General features: G+C 44.7%; 1 protein-coding gene across 6 annotated transcripts in view; it reads right to left on the bottom strand.

The window, feature by feature from the left end:
• The window catches only part of Hectd4 (HECT domain E3 ubiquitin protein ligase 4), a 158,279-nt gene that overhangs the window by 33,397 nt on the left and 105,853 nt on the right, over positions 1 to 19,029 (bottom strand). For 5 of the 6 annotated variants that reach the window (XM_074061223.1, XM_074061224.1, XM_074061226.1 and 2 more), the window contains exons 38-53: positions 18,838 to 18,919; positions 17,529 to 17,731; positions 16,336 to 16,471; positions 15,431 to 15,613; positions 14,848 to 15,012; positions 14,232 to 14,401; positions 12,660 to 12,775; positions 11,038 to 11,141; positions 8,668 to 8,829; positions 8,401 to 8,549; positions 7,891 to 7,970; positions 7,432 to 7,595; positions 4,463 to 4,700; positions 3,436 to 3,572; positions 2,858 to 2,984; positions 665 to 802 (exon numbers count right to left, since the gene is read on the bottom strand). In XM_074061223.1, coding sequence (XP_073917324.1) covers positions 665 to 802; positions 2,858 to 2,984; positions 3,436 to 3,572; positions 4,463 to 4,700; positions 7,432 to 7,595; positions 7,891 to 7,970; positions 8,401 to 8,549; positions 8,668 to 8,829; positions 11,038 to 11,141; positions 12,660 to 12,775; positions 14,232 to 14,401; positions 14,848 to 15,012; positions 15,431 to 15,613; positions 16,336 to 16,471; positions 17,529 to 17,731; positions 18,838 to 18,919 — 2,354 coding nt within the window. The remainder of the gene's footprint in view (positions 1 to 664; positions 803 to 2,857; positions 2,985 to 3,435; positions 3,573 to 4,462; positions 4,701 to 7,431; positions 7,596 to 7,890; positions 7,971 to 8,400; positions 8,550 to 8,667; positions 8,830 to 11,037; positions 11,142 to 12,659; positions 12,776 to 14,231; positions 14,402 to 14,847; positions 15,013 to 15,430; positions 15,614 to 16,335; positions 16,472 to 17,528; positions 17,732 to 18,837; positions 18,920 to 19,029) is intronic. The other variant, XM_074061225.1, reaches the window with a different exon arrangement.

The raw sequence follows: 19,029 nt of genomic DNA, 5'->3' as shown, positions 1-19,029 counted from the left end.
GGTCGTGGGGCTGGGGATTGAACCCAGGGCCATGGGCATGCTAAGCATGCACTCTACCACTGAGCCACACCCACAAGTTCCCAAAAGGGTGAATTTTATGGTAAGTGAATTACACCTCCCCTCAAAAGAAAAAAGAAAGCAAGTTAGACAGTGAGTGAAAGAAAATAAATACATATTCCTGCACTTGCCCATAATGCTCTGGTATTTTTGTAGAGGTCATCTGGCAATTCTAAAAGTAATGAATGGTTTAAAATTCTCTTTTTTGTGTTTTTGTATCGTTTCCTTAAAAGATTGCAATAGATTTTTTTAAGCAAAAGAATAAATTCTATTTTAGATACTAAAAAAGCCTGGTGAACCATGAGTGGGTGGCTTAATGGCAAAGGAGCCAGGACTGAGCCAGGAACCTCAGCACAGGCTCTGTTCCCTCCTTGTACTCCTGGCTCTGCCTCAGCTGCTTGTGCCAGTAAACTGTGGGCACATGGGAACAACCAAGAAAAGCCAACACCTTCTTGTGCCCTACATGGGCATTTGATGGCCCCACCTGGTAGGTCCTGGAAGAAGCCACCCAGGAGAGCCACCTGCTACTTGGCTCACTCCTGGGAAAATGCACCTGCTTATTTCTATGGAATTTCATAGGTGAAGGAGGGAGGAGACAAATCACAACCTTTTCGAACTTTGTCAATTGTGAACTTGCTGGCTTCATCTTTAATGTCCTCAATGGTGGGAAGATAAAGGTCTCTTGGGATGCCACCGTTCTCCTCATAGAGAAATTCCACGGTCTGCCGGGCGATATCCACCATGCCTGAAAACACAACACACTGAGTAACTCTCTCCAGGGAGCACAAGCTTCAGATTGATGCCAACCCACATCTGCAATGCAATCATGGAGAATCATCCAGACACTCTTTGTGGAGGATGCAACCTTTTGGGGAAGGTACTCGTGCAGTTACCTCTGCATTGAAAATACTAATGCATTATTTCTAGGACTCTCTCATACCTCTCCTGCAGGAACACAAGCACAAGTGTACACAGACACAAGAACACGCACTGCAACACTGCCACTCAACAACAAAAAGATGGAAATAACCAGACTCCATCAGTACAGGATGCTTAAAAAATGACAGTACATTAATTATTACATAGTCATTTCATTTTGGTTAACTCAAAAGAACAAACAACAGAGAGGAGGAAGAAAGTGAAGGTAACATTTACTTCTTACTTTACAGGTTTTTTGCTATAGGATTTTCAGTATAATAAACATACATTGCCTATTAAGAGGCAGAGAGTTAAGCTGTATCAGCTTCTATCCAGTCCTGAGATTTACTTTTTTTGTTTTTTTCCTGAGACAGGATTTTCCTGTGGAACTCAGGCTGGCCTCAAATGCTTGATCCTTCTGCCTCAGCCTCCTGAGCTCTGGGGTTACATGTGTGTGACACCATGCTTGGCTGCTGTTCTTCCTTCCCAGAGAAGAAGATATCATTAAATTCTGACAGCAAAAACAGCCATTATTAACTAACAAACCAAGTAAATAAATGTCCAAATACCCAGAAAGAAAAGAAAGCACTGTGGGAGTACAGCAAGATGGAGCCCAACTTCTCCATTTGCTATTGCTGCCTCTGACCCCATAGGGCTTAGGAAGTTGTGGGCAGAAGAACAGGGGTTAATGGCAGGTGTGGTGGTTCATGCCTGTACTCCTAGCTACTTGGGAGGTAGGATCAGCATGAAAGAAGAATGAGGCCGGCCCAGGTAAAAAAAGTTCATGAGACCCCCATCTCAACCAATTAAAAGTTGGGCATGGTGGTAGGCATCTGACATCCTAGCAAAACAGGAAGCGTAAATAGGACGACTGCAGTCCAGGCTGGCCTCTCTGTATGAACACAGAGACCCTGACTGAAAAATACCTAAAGCAAAAAGGGCTGGAGGAGTGGCTCAAGTGTAGAACAATTGCCTAGTAAGGGGAAAACCCTGAGTTCAAACCCCAGTAGAGGAGGAGGAAGGGAAGGGGAGAGAGGAATAGAAGAACAGGGGTTAAACAGGTCTATCACCTACCATTCTTTTGTTGCTGACCTACTGTAAGAAAAAGTCGTGGCCATTTTCTGAGCAATTTAAAAGGGAGTTGTAGTTCCAAAGGGTACTTAGAGAAAGACCAGAGTAAACAAAAGACTGTGGCCTGCCATTGGAAGATTATGCAACAAGAATGCTTGCAACATTTTCAAAAGGAATAATGGAGGAAAAAAAATATTCTACTGTCTCATAAATAGGAGTCACAAACACAGGAAGAATGCCACCTTAACCTTGCAGAGCACATGGTGGCTTCATTAACCTCCTTCCTCCCATGAGGAGGACCAGATGACAGGAGGTTGATCCACTCATACAAAGGAGGTCCTCTGGGCCACCTCCTCTGCTCCTGTCAGCCTCTGCCATTGCTTTCTTTAAGGGAAATGCACAGTCATCAGCCCTGCTGTGACACTGAGAACTGTACTGGCTGATGCTTACGATGGCCAGCCCTGCTCTTGGGCACTCTGTCTGTGTCACCTCCTTTATTTCCCACATGCAAACTCAGTGGGCACCACTATGGATTCCACTTGAACATGAGCTCCCATAGTGGACAGCTGGCCCTCTGTGACTTCAGATGTGACTGTTCACCAGCCAGCCAAATGGTTTCCTGTTGCACTCGGCAGCCCACCAACAAGCAAGCAAGTAAAGGTCTAGCACTGAAGGCAGGAGACCCCAGCTCACTGGCATATGGGGAGAAGACATCATCAAGCCAGGTGCCCCATCCAAGGAGCCTCTCCTGACTTACATCTACCCTGTCCCTCCTGGCCTTTGACTCCTCAGGAGAACAAAGAGCCCAGACCTAGTTGTAGAGCACCCTTGATCTGGTCCAGGCCTGATTTCCGCTCTGCTTCATTGCGGAAGCGTCTTCGGATGGTGGGGAATACCTTGGTCTCCCACGCTTTCACCAGCAGGGCATAATGGTCCTCCTGGAAGAGGGAGGAGACTTGTGAGCCAAGGAGGAGTCTGGTGCAGGCAGCAATCCCTTCCTTGTGCAGCCCTCACCCCATGCGATGCCAGCACTGGAAACCCTGGTCTAAAAGCACTCCTGGGATGCCAGGAGTACAATGTGGCTGGAGCAAACTCTCCCTGGTAAACAAAAGACTGCAGAAGGCTGCAGAAGCACCCACAGTGTTCTGGACTGACTGCTGAGAAAGTCCTTCATTTTTTAACACCTGCACCCCTACTGGGCAGCAGAGCCCAGCAGACATGGCTGCTGACAGGTGGCTTAGAAAGATGAACACCCAAACTCAAGGATGCAGTTGACAGTTAACAATGCTGGCCTCGAACCTCACACTGGTATCATTCCCTGAGGCTTGTCCTGGTCACCAGGTAGTTAAGCGATTGCTAAGTCCTGGCCCAGGTCCGTGGGTCTCTCACCTGTGGGATGTCATCGTCGTCGTCATCATCACTTTCATCATCGGCAATGGGAGGTGGGTGAGGGTCTGGGCCAGAGGTGATAAAATTCTCATAACTGAGCTCGACTTTATAGTGACAGGAGGTGTCACTATCATATTCTGTAACAAAGCATGACAACTGTGAATTCTAAACAAGAGCAGGTAGGGAAAATCATTAACTTCTCACTCTGGGACAAACTGAATTCTATGAATTTGTACTGGAAAGATTTCTAGTACATTGAAGAATTATAAAGCACAGAGTCAAGTATCTGTGATTACCCTGAATCCTAAAATCATTGTTTTCATATGATTAATTCAATTCAGAGAAGATCTGGAAAGTTCTTCACCATGAGAAAGTAATAGGCTGTCAGAACAGCTTGCAAACCAGTATCACACTGGCCAAATATGGCCTGTAGATTACTTTAGTCCTGCAAGCCCGGTTTTACTCTATTTTACTACGAAATTTTTCAAATAATCGGGAAAGCTTTTAGTGAATACCTATGTAACGCACTACACAAATTCTATAGCTGTCTTTTATTATTATTTCATGACCTCAGGGTTTTTTTGTTGTTGTTGTTTTGGCAGCACAAGGGTTGAACTCAGGGCCTTGCACTGGCTGGGCAGGTGCTTTACCAAGAGCCACTCCACAAGCCCATTTTTGAAACATTTTTTTCCCCCTTTTCGGCACTGGGGATTGAACTCAGGGCCTAGCATTTAAGTACTCTTCTGCTCTATCACTTGAACCTTACCCAGCCCTAAAAGTTTTAAAATGAGTAACGCTGTAAAACAGATTTCATGTATGAACTCGTGGGGTTTCTGCTGGAGCAACACGGTGACCGGTTTCCAGTGGGTCATGCCTCCTGTGCCCAGTTCTTCTCTGTGGCCTGCTACTTCTTCATTCTGGTGGCACTGAGTCCACAGCCCCTGACTGTAATGGGGATGCCCAAGCTAAGTGGATTTGTGGACTTTCACAGCACCTGTGCTCCCTGACAGCAGAAAGAGTGGCTTACGTTGCTGTGCGGTAGCCACGGCAGCAATCCGACATGGTGGCCCGTGAGTGCCTGGGTCTGATGCAATACTGGTGCCAGCGTCATTGTCACTGTCAGATGCCATAGCAAAGGGCAGGGCCTCGAAGTTAGCACTGATCTCCTCCGCCAGGTCGGTGCACAGGTCAGCGGCATTGCGGTGGGCCTGCCCTTCAGCATAGGCAAACGGGCGGGAGCCAAAGTTGGCTCGAGTTTTGGTGTTCTGGAAAGGAGATCAAATGAAGGATTTGAAAGGAGTTAGGTTTTTCCTATTCATTTTTTAACACCCAAGGTGTACTACACTAAACATCCAATCAGAAGAACAGCCTAGCAGTGGGCTCGCAGGAGAAGCAGGCATGCCCTGTGCTTACCGCACTGCCCCCTTCACTCTCAGACTCTTTGCTACTCACACACAGTGACCATTCTGGTTTCCAACACTGTTTCTTTCTCCCACTCCCTCCCCCTCTCTCTTCCTCTTCCATTCTTTCTTTCTTGGAGATAAGGCTATATAGTATAGGCTGGTCTTGAACTCATGATCCTCCTGCCTCCACCTCCCAAGTGCTGGTATTGCAGGTGTGTTCCTTTCTACCCAACACCATTGCTGCTCTCTCCACCTGAACATTGTTTCTCCATCTTTGCCTCTTAGGACCAGTTAATATTCCAGATCATCAGAGAACCAGGATTGTGAGCAGACAGGCTTAGAAATTGCTTCAGTAAAGACTAACATTTTCTTTTTCTTTCTTTCTCTCTCCTTTAAGCCGGAAGAGGCTTTTAGTACGACATCAAGAGCAATACAACTGTGTCATTCAGGGTTAAATTTTAATTTCACATTCTTTAAGTAAATGTAAAAGCATACTTGTCATCAGCACACCAAGTAGATTGAGTCACCATCTTATTCCCCTTCCTTACTTTTGTATGTAACTTATTTCTAGATTCTGCCAAGGCTTTATTCTTGTGCTGGGTGGGGTGACATTGTGGCATTTACAAAAGTTCTTACAATATAGCAAATATATCGTACTTGAATTCACCCCCTCTACTATTCTCCTTTATCCTCCTCTCCCCCCATTTCTGGAACAGTTTTAGCAGGTCTCATTTTTCCATTTACACATGTGTACACAGTATTTGCACCATATTCACCCTCCAAGAATATTTTCATTCATAGTATTTGTTAGTTTGTGATTATAAACCAATGTATACATTTCTTTGATTATTTGACTAATGTTCAATTCCTCCAGCTGAGGAATCTGTCCCATGAAGACAGATGCCACATCTGTTTTGTTCACTGTTCAAATCTAGAGCTTGACACATACATAGCGGATGCTCAAAAATATTTGTTGAAAGAATGAATGGAACAGTCTGAGAAATGCTGTCTTAAATTATTGGCATCTCTGATTCACTCAACAAGTAAAGAGATAAAAGATAGAATCAGACATGGTATCAAGCCCTACAGGATCTGGTAGGTCATTACAAAGGCTTTTACAGTGTGTGACATGGACTGGTATGGAGTAGAGGAGTGACATTCCAATGTTTTTGTTGTGTGAATGTGGCAGTGGGGATGGAACCCAAGGTCTCACACATGCTCGGCCATACTTGCTCTGCTGCTGAACACATCCTAGTCTGTTACACGTGTAAAGTATCACTGGAACTACTATGTTGAACAACAGGTAAAGAGGCAAAGGCAGGGGTGGGAAAGGAGCCAGGAATAATGGGGATCAGCTAGCCAAAGGACTGATGGTGGCTAGGCAGGTGGGCAGTGGAAGGGTGAGATAAGTGGTCAGGTGCTGGGGACATTTTGAAGGCACAGCCAACAAGATTTGCTGACAGATTGGATATGGAGCAAGAGAAAAAAAGAGGACTCAAGGAGGACCCTCAAGTTTGGGCCTGAGCACCTGGAAGCAGGAATTGCCATTTCCGGAGACAAGGGAAGATAGCTCCAGGTTCAGGGCAGAGCTCACTCAGTTTTGGCCACATCAACTCTGGCATGTGACTATGACATCTCTTCCCGGTGTTGCCTTGGCTGCTGGCCATGAGGAGGGGTCTGAATGTGATCTGGGTGGAGATACGAATTTGCGTGTCTCAGAGCATTAGAAGTTACTAGGTGCTCCATCCACAACAACAGAAGCTCAGATGAAATGCGTGTGAAGCTGGGCACAGGGACATTGGACTTCTGAATCTCTTTTTTTTTTTTTTTTCTTTTTTAACGTGGGACTGGGGTTTGAACTCAGGGCTTTGCACTTGCAAGGAAGGGGCTCCACCACTTGAGCCACACCTCCAGTTCATTTTGCTCTGGTTATTTTGGAGATGGGGGTCCCAGGAAATATTTGCCTGGGCTAGTCTTGAACTGTGATCCTTCCGATCTCGGCCTCCCAGGTAGCTAGAATTACAGATAGGAGTCACAAGTGCCCAGAACATTTTTTGTTTTTAAAATTATTTTGGTGGGACTGGGCAGGGCTTTGTGCTTGCAAAGCAGGTGCTTGACAACTTAAACCATGCCTCTGGTCTTCCTCCAAGCTTCTGAGACTCGAAGTAACCCAAAGGACACTACCCCAACTTAGCACTTCGCAGCATTGGAGAGAACACGAGCACGGTCTGCAATGCTTAGAGTGATGGCTGAAAGGTGGATAGAGCTGTGAAGCACCAAATTCTTGACAGAGTGTCACCCAATCCAAAACTGAGGGGTCAGCGCAGGAAGGAGCCTACTCCTGTGCTCTTTTTTTTTTTTTTTCCTGCCCCTTTTTTTTGGCAGTACTGGCGTTTGAACTTAGGGCCCAGCACTTGCCAGGCAAGGACTCTACCACTTGAGTCATGCCCTAGCCCTGTTTTGCCTTTCCTTGTGTCACTGTGCACAACATGGTGTGTCCAACAGCATACATTTGGTACCTTCCATTTTCCCTTCCAGAAACGATCAAATTATCAAAAAGCATCTGTTCTCCTTTCTCAGGAAAGTAACTTGCCTTTTTCTGAATGTGAACCACAGGCCACATCCCACCAGAGACGTCTTCGAGGTATGGTGAAAGACGCTGCCCGCAGTATGTAAAGTACACTCGGCCTTTGGCCGGCTGACCTGGCGGGGGCGGAGTCCCTTCAGTCCTCTCCCAGCCGATTCCTGCCACATCACCTAGGGCAGAGAACATTTTGCTCTTTTATCAACTACTAAGGAGACTTCTTATTTGCAACAGGTGTGACAGCAGGACAACAGTTGACATGCTCCTCAATTACCACAGGGAGGCTCTTGGGTAAGGACCTCAGAAGTGAGAGTTTTGGTGTCAACTAGGGACAGCAGTGACAAGTACTTGGTTTTACTAGAAGACTAATGGCCCATTTCCTGTTGCTAAATGTATTTGACTGCACCCCATCTAGACCAAGCCTGGGAGCCCAGGAGCAGGCAGGGTAAGAAGGCCCTGCTCACTCACCAGGAGAAAGAGCAACATCTAGGCGAACACTCTTCCACTGCAGCAGACTGGAGCCATTGTAGTGCACAGCTCGGCCATTGCTGGGAGGAAAACAGGGGAAGGTCAAAGATGAGACTGGCCACACGGAGGCAGGCAGGGGGACAGAGGAGTGCCTCAGCACTGTGACAGTCACCAGGAATACTAAGAGCGAGTCTCTTTCTCAACACATGACTACATTTTCAACTGGCATTAATGTTCATGAGGGGGACAGAGGTGGTTGTGATATTCCTTTTGTATGACAACCCACAGTAGCATCTCCCAAACTGTCTTCACAGATAAAGGCAACAGCCTCAAATGCATCTGGGAAATGAAGGTAACAGTTTCTCATGGCAGGACAGCTAGGAAGGGACTGTGCCAATGTGTACTGTAAAGGTCCAAAGGACTTCCTGAGCACCATGAACAACTTGGGGAAGCTCCTGTTCTCTGGACCCATTTATTTCTTTTTGACTGACAGTGCTAGAGGCCACTTACTTGTGGAAAAGGCAAGTACCCACTGGATTGGTCCATGCCCCATCTCGTTTCTCTGCTTCTGTAGCAAAGCCAAAGGAAACTATTGGTCCGGTATCGTCATCAGTATCTCCATAGGAAACAATTTCAATTTCCCAGTAAAAAGATGGGGCCTGAAGAGACACCAGCAGAGGGCGACAGTCAGAGGGCTCTGCCAGGGCCCTACTACCTGCTCCTTTGTGGTTGAAGGAAACCAGAAACCAGTAAAACATGGTGCCGTGGCTCTCTCACCTGAACTGGCAGAGGCGAGGTAGCATAGATAAAAGTGCCCCGGGGCAGACCTCCCCCAGCACTGGGGTCGGCCAGAAAGGTGACAGAGGTCAGGTGCGACGAGAACATGCAGGCACGCACTGGAGGGAACACTCTTGAGGGGCTCCAAGTGATCTCCTTAGGCTACATGGAGAGAAAGCCTTAGTCAACAGAACTGCAGGGGCTGTGCAGGGGCTGAAGGTAGAGTGCCTGCCTAGCACTTGTGAGGCCCTGAGTTCAAAGCCCGGTACCACAAAAAATAAATAAATAAACCTATTCATACCAACAGAACTGCAGATATAAATTACATTATCCCTCAGAGAAGAAAAAACAATAATTCTTATCTAATGCTATTAAAATATCGCCTTATATATGGTGATACATGCATACACACACACGTATATATGTGCCTCTATCTCTATGTGTGTAGAATACATAGAGTATGTGCGTATATAGAGAGATATACATACATGCATACATACATTTTTTTTTGGGTGGGGGTGCAGTGCTGAGAATTGAACCTGGGCCTCAGACATGCTGGGCAAGCATTCTACTACTGAGCTACAACCCTACATATACATATTAAAAAGTACATCTTGTAGTTTTTTTTAGTACCCTGACCATTTTGTTCAAAAAAGGTTTATATGGCATTCTCATTGAAACATGAAAAAAACAAGTTTTACCTACCAAAAATGCTAAGTGTCATTTCTGTTTAGGAGGTAGTGTCTGTAGGCTCCTACTAATGTAAGAATAATTAAAGCCAAACCAAAGTTTTTGCATAAAGCTCACATTTGTGCATGTGTTGAAAGCTGTTATGGAGCAGGGGTCCTTCACTGCCAGCCTAGGCAGTGCACATGCATGCACTAACACACGCTAATAATGCAGTCAACAAGATCCGACCCACATTTAGGTATCTGTGTATGATACAGAGCTGAAACGAAATGCAAACTTGACAAGCACCTCTGTACAGTAGCAACACTAGTAGGTTCTAGCATGGATCAGATGATTACAAAAGCTATGAAGCAAAAATAATTAATTTGAAAGTCTACCTATTCCATTGTTCAATAAAGCTGGCTTTTTATTAAAAAAAAAAAAAGTGTATCTATTTCCCCCCTCCCAAAGGGAACTTTATTTTTTAGTAAGAGGCAATCTCCTTCCCTATGTGCAGTCCTGTTCCCTGAAAATAATCACTTTTAGCTCTGTGACTGTTAATTCTCTTTCTTGTGTTTACAACGCTATTTCTACTTTCCCTCTGAGCATCGCATTTCTTCCATTATGAGAACTGTGGTTTGAATTTTGACAGATCTACCCATCTGTCCACACTTGCAAACTCATCCTCACATGGTATCACATAGTTGGAAGACAGACTTGGTTCAGTCTGTAATCAGAGCATGTTCCTATGATTTAACGTTCAGCTCAGGGTTAAGCAAGGGTCCTATAGAGACAATGTTTTGGGATTAGTTGTCCCTCTTTGACTTTCACAATATTTAATCAATGTGATCACTGAAGTTTCAGGAGTCTCTACCTTCAACAGCATGCATCTTCAGAGAGAACCGAAACACGCACGTAAAGATTCAGCAGCAAGGATGCTTGTAAGATTGCAATAGAAAGCGCTCAAGTCAGCTTGGGTGTCTGACAATAGAAGTCAGAGGGAATAAACTGAGGCACGGGGATAGGGTGGTTGCTGGAGGTTGGCATGAGGAGGTAAAGCTGCATACAAAGAGTATGGACAACAGAAACCTACTTTTGTTTAGAAAGTCACACACTGACGCGTTGACAATGGCAACTGGGGATGTTGAGATTTAAGGTGACTTTTACTTTTTTATTTATTCTAAACTTTGGAACAATTTCAAGAGCACAGGAAAACTACAAGTACATGACAAGCCACGTGTGCTCTTACCTAGATGTACCAACTTATTTCATATAACCCACAAAATACACAATCACCCATTTAAAGTGCGTAAGTCTGCGGTTTTGGGTGTTCGTGCATTTGTGCAACCATCACCGTGATTCAACTTTAGAACACTCATTTTCCTGCTAAAAGGAATTCCATTAGAAGTCATTCCCATCCCCGTCCCTCAATACTCTGCTTCCTCCAGCCCCTGGCAACCACTAATCTGTCTGCTTTATCTATGGACTTGCTGCAGTAGACGTTTTTACACAACGGAAGTGTAAAATATGTGGTCTTTATGTGATTGGACTGTTTCATTTTGCATGGGTTCATCTACACTGTAGCAGGTATCAGTAGATAACATTTTGTTGTTTGAATATATCATATTTTGCTCACTTGAGGTACATACCGGCCTGCAAACCATCATTGTAAATGTTATAAGGTCTGTGTGGAGGGCTCACCTGTCTCCGGTCAGCCTGCAGGGGAGGTGGTGGGGGCCGAGCACAGTCCCGGTACAGCATCCTCAGGCGCTCACACTGCACCTCCACAACTGCAAGTCGCTCTCCTATAAAGGGACACATGGAATCTGAGAGACAACTCCTGCAGTCCTGGAAGGGCACGGACTCTTGGAGCATCACCAACAACAAGCTTCACTTACTGAGATCACTTAACTCCTGGGTTGGCTTTGTCTATGGAATGTAGCTCAGCGGCAGGCAGTGTGGGCAAGGTACAGCTCTGGGAGTGGGCTGCTTGGAGCCAGAGAGGGCTCTGTTACTCAGAATTTTCCATTTTGCCTCCAACATGAAGGTAACAGTAGCTATGCCCCACAGGGTTTCATGAAAATGAGATGAAATAACTCAAACTCCTGACACAGAGCAAACATGCTAACAAATGAAGGCCATTATTCTTCATATCTAAATTGATTTAAAAAAAATTAATGCCTATTGAATATCTCCTGTAAGTCAGGCACACTGCCAGATGCTGGAGAATACAAAGATACGGCAGAGGAGATAAGATGAGTGTGCACGCGCACACACTTGTGCACACACACACACACACACACACACACAGAAACATAAGGCTGCAAGAACGTGAGCATGTGATATAAAGCACAAACCCAGGCACAGATGAGGGGCGGTGACTAAATCCCAGAATCCAAAGGCTCAATGCACACAGCATGATCTCAGATCTCAGAGGCTCAATGCACACAGCACGACCTCAGATCTCAGAAAAGACCAAATTTCAAAGGAGGAAATCTGAAGGAGGGGATTCTGCATGATAGACACTGAGGAAAGGTCTAGAATGGTCAGGTGTGAGAGGTATTAGAGATACTTTACACAACACACAGAAATTAACTCACAGTGGATCAAAGACCTAAAAATAACCTATAGCTAAAACTATAAAAACCCTGGAAGAAAATATAGATGCAAAGACCTTAAATTACACACCATTTGGATTAAAAACTACTAAGGGTGTCTTTGCTATGACTCCAAAAGCACAAGTTAACAAAAGAAAGCTAGGTAAACTAGGCTTTATCAACATAAAAGTCATCTCTTTTTCAAAGAATGTTATCAAGTAAGTAAGAAAACAACTCAGAGAAGGAAGCAAACATTTGAAACTTGGATCTGAGACTAGTTTATCTAGAATAAAGAATCCTGTAACTCAAAAATAAAAAGACATATAATACAATTAAAAAACAGGCAACAGGGCCAGCAGAATGGTTCAAGTGGTAGAGAGCCTACTTAGCAATTTAAGTCCCTGAGTTCAAGCCCCAGTACCGAAAAAAAAAAAAGGCAACTGTCAGAATGTACACACCCTCCCTATAGTTCCAATAGGCCAATAAAGGCAACAGATTACTAGGAATGGAAGAAAGAAAAGGCTCTAAGTTGGCCTGCTGCTGGACTGCTTTCCTAGCTGGCAAGGGCTGAGGGCTCCTCACCTCAGTTGTGCAGGGGCTGGGAGCTGAACGGAGTGGTGAGGAGCAGAGTCTGCAGAGCCCAGCTGCCTCATGTGCATGAGAACAGTTAGCATCCCTCTCACACACAGGTGCCCACAAGGGAGGAAGGAAGGGAACAACACTCACCAGCACTGCATTCCTGGGCCACGAGGTTAAGGACTTCCACGGCTGCTGGACACTGCTGTATGAATTCTTCACAGAACAAGCTGTCTTCTAAAAGTTGGGCCATGACCAGGCAGGCTCTTAATGTTGAAAGATTTACAATATTTCAAATTCATCCATGTTCATTCTCTAAAAAGTCAACTGTGAAAAACATTTCCATCTATTCTGTCCCCCAATTTACACTCTCTATTTTTCTAAGCTGGACCAAATTGGTGATGTACAGTTGCCCTCCATATCCACACGGGCTCTGCACGTGAATGCAACCAACCTGAGATCAAAAATATTTGGGAAAAAAATTACATCTGTACTGAACATGCAGACATTTTTGTCATTGTTTCCTAAACAACACAGTGCAACAACCACATATGTAACATTTAGATCGTGTTAGGTATCATTAAGCCATCTAGGGCTGACTGAAAGTGTCAAACACTATGTCATTTGACATAAAGGATTTAGCATCTGCAGATTTTGGTCTCTCGTCCCCTACAGACACCAAGGGAGGACTGGATAAGTAACTTCTCTCACAGTACTGCTGAACTGCATGAAAATCTGCACTAAATGAAGACACCAAGGTGCCGGGGGATGATTCTGACCGGCCTTCCTCACACTGAGCTGTCTGTGCAAATATAAGCTCCAGAGGCAAAAGGGTCCCCAAACTAGGAAATCATATGCTGACTTCTCTTCACTTAGAAGTTTCTGTAAAGTTCCACTATCAAAAGATAAACTTGCTACCCCTGATCAATGGTAAATAAATGCATTTGCAGGAAGAGCCTGTTCTCCTTTCCCAATACTGTGAGCATTCCCTGGTTGCCCAGTCATTGATTTGGACTTTTTTGTGTGTGTGAGACTGGGGTTTGAGCTCAGGGTTTCACACTTGCAAAGCAGGCCCTTTACCACTTGAGCCACACCTCCAGCTCCCAGTCATGAATTTGGAAAGTGAGGGACTAGACACATAATGCAGCCTGTATCACATAAGAAAGTGGCAGATAAGCTGGGGATGGTGGGATACACCTGGAATCCCAGCTTGGGATGCAGTGATAGGAAGATAATGGTCTGAAGTTATCCTGGGCAAAAAGTTTGACCCTATGTGAAAAATAAGTAAAAGCAAAAAGGGCTGGGGGCAGGTTCAAATGTTAGGCCACGTGCCTATCAAACACAAGGCCCTGAGTTTGAACCTGTACCCCACCCCCCACCCCCCACCCCCAAACACAAAGCAGTTGTTCCTGTGATACAAAAGTTCTTTCACCAGAGCAAACCAGAGCAGCATCATGTATGTTTCCCACACATCCCATTTCAAAGGTTTATTTCCTTGGGTGGATGGCTCGACTTGTTATGAAGCGCATAAACTGGTGACACAACAAAAACCGCAGACTGGGGACACAACAAACTGGCACACAGTGCAAGACGGTGCTACTGCTACGTGCTGGCAGTGCTTCAAGCTTTGGGCGCGCTAGGTTGGGTGAGTGGCCCACCCAGAACCTCTGCCTCTGTCACCTGCCCACTTCAGCATGCCAGGTGATCTGGGAGGATGCTCACCTTGTTCTGATTTCAGCCAGGAGCCGCACGACTGCCATCACTGGTGCTGCCCCATCTCCTGTTGCAGGAAGTGACGTGTGAATAGAGAGACTTCCCTCTTGAGGGAGCAGCATGGACTGCACTGCCTGCACCACCTTCTCTGTGATGGACAGCTTGTGGAGAGGCAGTGCCTGGTGGCAGAAGTGAAAGTCAAGTCATTAGTTTATAGGAAATGAAGCTGTTATCATTATCTAGAGTTCATTCTCGAATTTTCAGTGAAATAAAGTCATCACAGAAAATTATAAACCACACCAAGTCAATTAAAAATACAGGGGCTGGTGGAGTGACTCAAGTGGTAGAGCACATACCTAGCAAGTGTGAAGCCCTGAGTTAAAACCCCAGTATTGCAAAATAAATAAATAAATAAAATAAAAAAATAATAACACACTATGGAATATTGCTAGCCAAAGAAACGAATTTTGTCATCTGAATGAGAATTTTCCACAAATGTTCTGGTTAAATAGTTACAATCAATATGTAAACATGCATCCCAAGTAAAACTGAAGATATTCAGGTCTGTGCTCAACTGTGCCAGCATTTGCAGTGGCATTTTACAAAGCACTTAAAATCACCTTACCTCTGACCTTGGAACGCAAAGTCTAGACAGGGGAATCGTCAATGTGTCTGATGCTTGCGAGGTCTTTCGACAGTCTATGGGAGGGAATCTGACTGTAGCTATCCCTTCCTGCTCATTGATGGAAGCCACAACTCCGATGCTTCCTGAAATTCCTCTACCTAGAACCTGGAGACAGAGGCATATGAGCACCACATACCGCTCTGACTTAAACGCAGCCATCTAAAGTGACAAGTACGAAGAATCCATTTACTGCTATAGTTATCTGTGCTACAATAATCATTTATTTTAAAATAACAGGTCCATGACCTAATGGGCAAGGTGATCACAGCATGCTACTATGTCAAACTTCCAATTCTAAAATATCAACATTAATGACACTGTGAACACAAGTACTACGGTTAACATTATGACAAATTGTATCAGCAATTAAATAACATACAGCACAGGTGGATTAAAATTCACGAGATTCTTAGATTCATTACCTTGAAGGAACAAGGGCTTGCCCAACAGGTGGTTGATACTCGTCTTAAGATGACTCAATAACCATGGATACTTTTATATGGGGGAAACTGTAGCTGGTTACCTGAACCTCAGATCCTATCTTGATTGTCTCTTTGAAGCCCCCAAGCGCACACAGTGCAGCAACAGCCTGGCGTGCGATTCTCTGAAGTCTAGCGAGTTTTCTGCCACTGCTGCTGCCATTTTCCAGAATGCTTTCTGCGTATTTCCCCAGCTGCGGAATGTACATCAGCGCACGAGACAGAACCTATAAGTAAGAGGCAGAGTGCTCATTGATAGCAAGGATGTTGACAGTCTGCAACAGCGCCTGGCCCCATGAATTGAAGGCGCTCTAGATTTGGGGGGACAAATCTATCAGGTGTGTCTAGTGACATTTTGCTCCTATGTACCTTATGTGATCAGACAAAACCAGAAATGCAAGACCTCAAAATATGGAAGAATAGAACATCCTGTTACTGAAAGTGCCAAAAGAAAGTGATCATCTCTCTGAAGGAAACCATCCCTTCCCAGCACACTGCCTACATCTCAACGTTCAACTACCTTCAGGATTGTCGCGAGGCATTTTCGTGAAGAGAAACTGTGGAAAGGGGGAGTGGAATGATGATTTGGTCACTGGTAGGGCACTCGGTCAGTGGAAGCAATCACACAGAGCCTGCCCTAGGACTTCGTGAGCACACTGAACACAGCCAATAAACCAAGACTATGTGACCCTGTAGTGTCTAACATAAGCAAGAAGAAACGACCACCATTCTATCCCTGAGAAGATGTCCTGACTTCTGTAAAATCAGAAGCAGCAGTGACAAGAGACATAGATAAACAGAGTTAAAACTCTGTAAAATCCAGGGAGAGTGGCCAACAGATGTACCTGGCTCAGGTGGGAAACCTCTCCCTCGCCGCTCATAATTCTAACGCAGGCACAGAGAGCCAGCTCCTCTCTTTGCCTCCTCAGCTAAGCAGCAATGCACTGACCTTCTCTGCCGTTGTGGTCCATATCTGAGCAGCGTTTGACTCGGGTGCCATCAGCAAGCTGTGCAGCAGGGCGATCACTTCTGCAGCCATGCTGTTGGCCACGTGCCCGCTGATGAAGGGCCGGACGGGATCAGTCCTGCGAGTGTCAACAAAGAAAACTGTGAATGCCTGGGAAGAATTAGAAGTCCAGAGAGGTGGGTTTCAGGGTTCCCATCTGAGAGAACTATCTTCTACTCATACAATACAAAATGGATTTTGTTGACTTAGAAAATGACAAGCTAAATCAACATTAGGAAGAAATCCCTTTTCTCATATTCTTTGTGTTATGAAGAATCCTCTGCACTGTGATTTGAATATAGTTTGTGTCCACTGTGATTGAAAGTGTGGCCCTAGGGTGGTGCTAATGGGAGACAGCAGCACTTTTGGGAGGTAGGATCTAGTGGGAGGTTTTTAGGTCACTTGGGATGTGCCCTTGGTAGGTTCTCCACAGTGTTGTTGTAAAAGCCTGAGTTTGGCTCAGCCCCCTCTCTCTCTTCTCCTGTACCCCTCCCACCACTACTATCCATCATGATTTGACAGAATTGGGCCAATGCCAGCACTGTGACCTTGAACCTCTAGAACTGTGAACTCTTTTCTTATTAAGTTAGCTGTTTCAAGTATTTTGTTATAGAAATGCAAAGCTAGCTAATACATTCTGAAATGATGGGCCTCAATATTTTTATTACATAAGCCATGAGAACTGAATAAAGACAATGTTGCTGAAGGTACTCCTCACTTATGGGAGCAAAAGACCACACACAAACTTCTCTACGGCCATGCTCACCATCCTTACCATCCTTCTATTCCTAGAAGGAATCTGTGTTTAGTTGGGTCAATAGGGAAGTACTGTTTAAAGAAATAAGGTCACAGTACAGGGGTTTACTAACACTCACAAGAATCCTCTGGCTGCAAAGGAGCCACGAGCACTTCCTGTGCTTCCATGACAACCTCGTATTTACCTGGATAACCTTACTTCCTGGTGTAGTCCCAGGTGGTTCAGAGAAAACTCTATAGCAGATGAGTATTTCTAGTACCCTTCCTCATTTTCAGCAGGCCAAGAGGATGGTCGAAAATGAAAACCCTAAAAATGAAGCCATTATGCAGTCAACTTGAGGAGAGTGTGCCCAGGGAGTTCGGCCTTGTGGAAGGTTTACCTGGCAAGTTCAGAGTTCCGCTCTCGGCAGATGGAGGTTTGGGCGGTTTTCTTTTTGTCGCCTGTGGACAGTCCACTCACTGTCTCGGGGTTGATGGATTCCACTGGTGGCCCAATGCTGACGATGAGACCTGACTGTGCCCACTTGGTTGCTTTCCGCAGGGCAGCTGAGGCCTCTTCTGTAATCACTTCACAACAGCCTCCCTGGGGTCAGGTGGAAGATATTTAATTACTCATTTCCTTTTTCCCAGCACTGTGCTCATTTAAATCTCTTCTCTGTTACCAAAGCAATCCAGGCTTATTATGGTTACTATTACTATTATTGCTGGGACTGGGATTTGAACTCAGAGCTTTGCACTCGCAAAGCAGGTGCTCTACTGCTTGAGCCACACCTCCAGTCCATTTTACTCCGGTTGTTTTGGAGATGGGGTCTTCCAAACTATTTACCCGGGCTGGCTTTGCACCTCGATCCTCCCGATCCCAGTCTCCCAAGTAGTTTAGATTGCAGATGTTCATCCCCAATGCCCAGCTCATTTTTTTAAAAATTCAAACAGAAAATATCATGTAGAATGTTAAATTTCCATAAACCTAGTCTGAGATAATTGTAAGTCCATGCAAATTCTGATTTCCATAATTATGGGGTCCTACTATACACAGCTTTATAATTTGCTTTTATCACATTTTATTGTGCATTATAATTGTGTAGTATTTCAGTATAAACATATGTGAATTCCTTTAACCAATCTCCTACCTATGGTTACACGGATTCTATTTTGTTTGTTTTTCAAATAAAACTGTGATGAACATGGTATGTGTTTATCTCTGGACACCTGAGAAGTTTATTTGTCCTCACCTTTACAATAGTAGACATTATCAATTTGTCTTAACATGACCTGTGACAGGTAGAAAAGATATATTACTGTTGTTTTTCTTTCTTTCCTTTAATTATTTGTGAGCCTGGACATATTTTTATATCTATGAATTATTTATACATAATATCTGTTATTCTCTTAGTAACATTTTATCTCTTTTCCACTTCAAAACTATTGTAGGCTATAAAACGTTAAAAAAGCTAAGAAAAAATTGTAGGTCAAAACTAAGAGTTTTCTGTTACTTTTTTTGTTTGTTTCAACAAGGTTTCATTATGTTGACCAGTTCGACCTTAAAATCGAGATCCTCAGCATCCTGAGTAGCCAGGAACCTGACAACACACTTGGCTGCACTTATTTTTTTAAAAAGATTTCTCCTGAAAGCTTACAGCAGAGCGAGGCCCTTTTAATCATGGGCTTTGTCAGACCAGGTCCCCTTACCTTTGTCATGTCTCGGTCCATCTTCACAACCTTCTCCATGTTGGCACCAGTACCAAGCCGGAAGGGCCGCCCTTCTGAGCTACTGCAAGAGGTAATGCAGGGAGTGACTATGAAGGCACTGCTAGTTGGGGGCATGGGATGGCAGGCAACCCATGTGTGGTCAGGCCATTATGAGATGCTAAAACTAACTTT

Source organism: Castor canadensis, chromosome 18 (assembly GCF_047511655.1).
Source record: "Castor canadensis chromosome 18, mCasCan1.hap1v2, whole genome shotgun sequence".
NCBI classification, from domain to species: domain Eukaryota; kingdom Metazoa; phylum Chordata; class Mammalia; order Rodentia; family Castoridae; genus Castor; species Castor canadensis.
Note: the sequence above shows the minus strand (reverse complement) of the source record. Positions and strands in the feature narration are given on the sequence as shown.